The sequence below is a fragment of the Pteropus vampyrus genome, unplaced genomic scaffold (assembly GCF_000151845.1).
Source record: "Pteropus vampyrus isolate Shadow unplaced genomic scaffold, Pvam_2.0 Scaffold49, whole genome shotgun sequence".
Classification (NCBI taxonomy): Eukaryota; Metazoa; Chordata; class Mammalia; order Chiroptera; family Pteropodidae; genus Pteropus; species Pteropus vampyrus.
The window spans coordinates 151,996-153,525 of NW_011888830.1; the positions used below are offsets into that span (position 1 = coordinate 151,996).

Below are 1,530 nucleotides of genomic sequence, written 5' to 3' on the forward strand. Positions count from 1 at the left end.
CATGATGTCAAACACACGAGTCTACTTGCGGGGCATCTAACTGGGGCAAAGGGATCTTAAGGAACTATACTAAGGGACAACTAAGAGAGCACACCTTCCTAAACTACACTGATAATCCATTGTCCTTATCCAACTGGTACTCCCTAAATCTTTTATGCCTCAGAAGCAAGCAGTTGGCATGGGTACGTAATTTCATCATCGTTTTTCAAAAGCTCAAACTCAGAGAGTATACATGAAGAGTTCAATTATAAAATCATTGGCATGTCCAGGCAAGAGTAAATGGGGGAAGAGGGGAGAACTGGAAATGGAAAAAAAGAAATACAAGATATATAACGAAGAGTTGGCAGGATCTGGCAACCGATTAGATGTGGGGGGAAATACTATATTTACTAAAAGCAGAAAGTATGCTACATTCAGTTGAACTACTGGGGAAATTGCCATTTTTTTCCTCAGTAGAAATATACCTCTTTTAGATACATCAGGCATTTCAAAACTTCTTCACAAAAAGCTAAAGGGAACATGAATGCATTTCACTATAATAGCAACCTTAGTGGCTACTATAACTATATAGTGGTGGTGCAAATTCCTCTTTTTTTTGTTTCTTTTATAACTTACTACTTATTAAAAACCCAGAATGTAACTAAAATTAGGAAAGGTCAACTTAATACTAATTCTGCTAGTAACATTCAGCACTTTGAAATTTACTGGTTTTACTGACAGCGATGGCAAAAAAAAATAATTGATATAAAATACGTTCTATCTCTATACTACTAAGCCGTATCTGCAGAAACAGGAAATGGCAATGTCTGACTTTCTAGTTTGTAAAAATCAAATTTTGTTAGGGCTTATATGGGTATTAAAAAAAATAAAATAAAACCACCAATATCAAATCCTGGACAATCTAAGGTTCTAATCTGATCTAACAGTAGAACCTTTTGATCTAGCCAGCCCTCTTAAACTCCCTTCTTTGCAAAACCCCTTTTCATCTCTTCTGCTCTAAAAAGTGCTTTTACTTTTAGTGGCATTAAAACTCTAAGAGCATTAGTATCTCTAATCTTCTATTTCTTTCCCCATTTTATTTTTTCTGTTCCTAGACACAGCAGGATATGGCAGAGGCGCCCGTTAACTAGCCTGTAACCTTGGTCAAGTCAGTTAACATCCCTGGGCCTCAGTTCCTTTCCAAAGTTTTTGCATGTTCAGTTGAAAAAAACAATATTGGTTCCCCAAATAGGCCTTCGTGGTCCACGGTACGGGTGTGTTAACCTGCATTTGTGCAGGACAAAAAACCCTCCATTCCGGCCTGCACAACTAAACATCCCTTCTCTGGTCCCTTAAACTTTTTTTTTTTTTTTTCTGCCAGAAACCACCAGTTGTGTCTGTAAAGTAAATCCTGCCTAGAGAAGGCTGAGGCAGAGAAGGTATTCTAAAAACTGGGGGCCCAATGACTGGTCCAAGGAACGATCTCTGAAAGAAGCCCCCAGAATCGCAGCCCCTAAAGCCGAAGGGGGCAAGGGGTGGCTGGGAAAATAC

General features: G+C 38.8%; 1 protein-coding gene across 1 annotated transcript in view; it reads right to left on the reverse strand.

The window, feature by feature from the left end:
- Window positions 1-1,530, reverse strand: part of MEIG1 (meiosis/spermiogenesis associated 1) — a gene marked incomplete at its 3' end in the record, with an annotated part of 15,490 nt that overhangs the window by 11,123 nt on the left and 2,837 nt on the right. Inside the window, exon 2 of the mRNA XM_011359646.2 lies at window positions 1,288-1,394. Within this exon, the coding sequence (XP_011357948.2) occupies window positions 1,288-1,394 (107 nt within the window). The remainder of the gene's footprint in view (window positions 1-1,287; window positions 1,395-1,530) is intronic.